The sequence below is a fragment of the Chelonoidis abingdonii genome, chromosome 11, assembly GCF_003597395.2.
Source record: "Chelonoidis abingdonii isolate Lonesome George chromosome 11, CheloAbing_2.0, whole genome shotgun sequence".
NCBI classification, from domain to species: Eukaryota; Metazoa; Chordata; order Testudines; family Testudinidae; genus Chelonoidis; species Chelonoidis abingdonii.
This window is the reverse complement of record NC_133779.1, coordinates 16,970,009-16,971,027: the sequence shown is the minus strand read 5'-3', so window position 1 is coordinate 16,971,027 and position 1,019 is coordinate 16,970,009. Positions and strand designations below refer to the sequence as shown.

Here is a 1,019-nt window from a genome sequence, read left to right as displayed (position 1 = left end):
CCCAGAGCCCGAGCCCCCCAGCCAGCCCCCCCAGGACAGGATCCCCCCACACCCCAGAGCCTCCCCAGCCCGGAGCAGCCCCCCCTGCACCTTTTCGTCCAGCGCCTTGTGGTGCTCGAAGAGGGACTTCAGAGCCTTCAGCACCTCCACCTCGCTGGAGACGCCGGCCGGGGACTGTGCCTGGCGCTTCACCACGGTCATGCGGAGCGACCGCTCGTGCCGCGACACCAGGCACTCCAGGTGCTCCAGCAGCAGCTGCGGGGGGAGGGTCCGGGGGGGTGAGGGAAGGACGGACGGATGGACAGACACCCCTCGCGGCCTCAGCATGGACAGATGGACCCCCCTCCCCATGCCTCCCCCCCAGCCGCAGCACGGACGGACAACCCCCCCTTCCTCCCCCCCAGCCTCTGGCTGCAGGACGGACGGATGGACAGACACCCCTCGCGGCCTCAGCATGGACAGATGGACCCCCCTCCCCATGCCTCCCCCCCAGCTGCAGCACGGACGGACAACCCCCCCTTCCTCCCCCCCAGCCGCAGCACGGACGGACAGACCCCTCCCCCTACGCCTCCCCCTCTGGCTGCAGCATGGACGGATGGACAGACACCCCAAAACCCTCCCCCCCAGACGCAGCACGGACAGACAGACACTCTCCCCCATCCCCCGGAATCAGCCACAGATGGACAGACACGGACCCCTCTCGGATCCAAAAAGGCACATGGGGACGGACTGACGGACCCCGGTGAGGGGGACCCCTCACCCGCGTGTTGTTGCGCTCGGCTTTCAACTCCGAAATCTCCTCCTCCCGCTCCAGCAGCTGCTCCCGGCAGGCGTTCAGCTCCTTGGTCAGCGCTGCAAACTCCTGGGGGGAGGAAGGGTGGGGGGACAGACACCCCCCCCCGCAGAGTTAAAAACCGCCTGGCAAAATTCCAGCTGCACTTTATCCAGGGCCGACAGGGACCCTCCCCCTCGCCCTGTCCCCACTGGGAATCCCCCCCGACCCCACCTCCCCCCCAGGC

General features: G+C 68.8%; 1 protein-coding gene across 1 annotated transcript in view; it reads right to left on the bottom strand.

Moving 5' to 3' along the window:
* LOC116817988 (liprin-alpha-3-like) overlaps positions 1–1,019 on the bottom strand; it is a 30,281-nt gene that overhangs the window by 18,740 nt on the left and 10,522 nt on the right. The window contains 2 exon segments of the mRNA XM_075071273.1: positions 61–255; positions 761–862. Coding sequence (XP_074927374.1) covers positions 61–255; positions 761–862 — 297 coding nt within the window.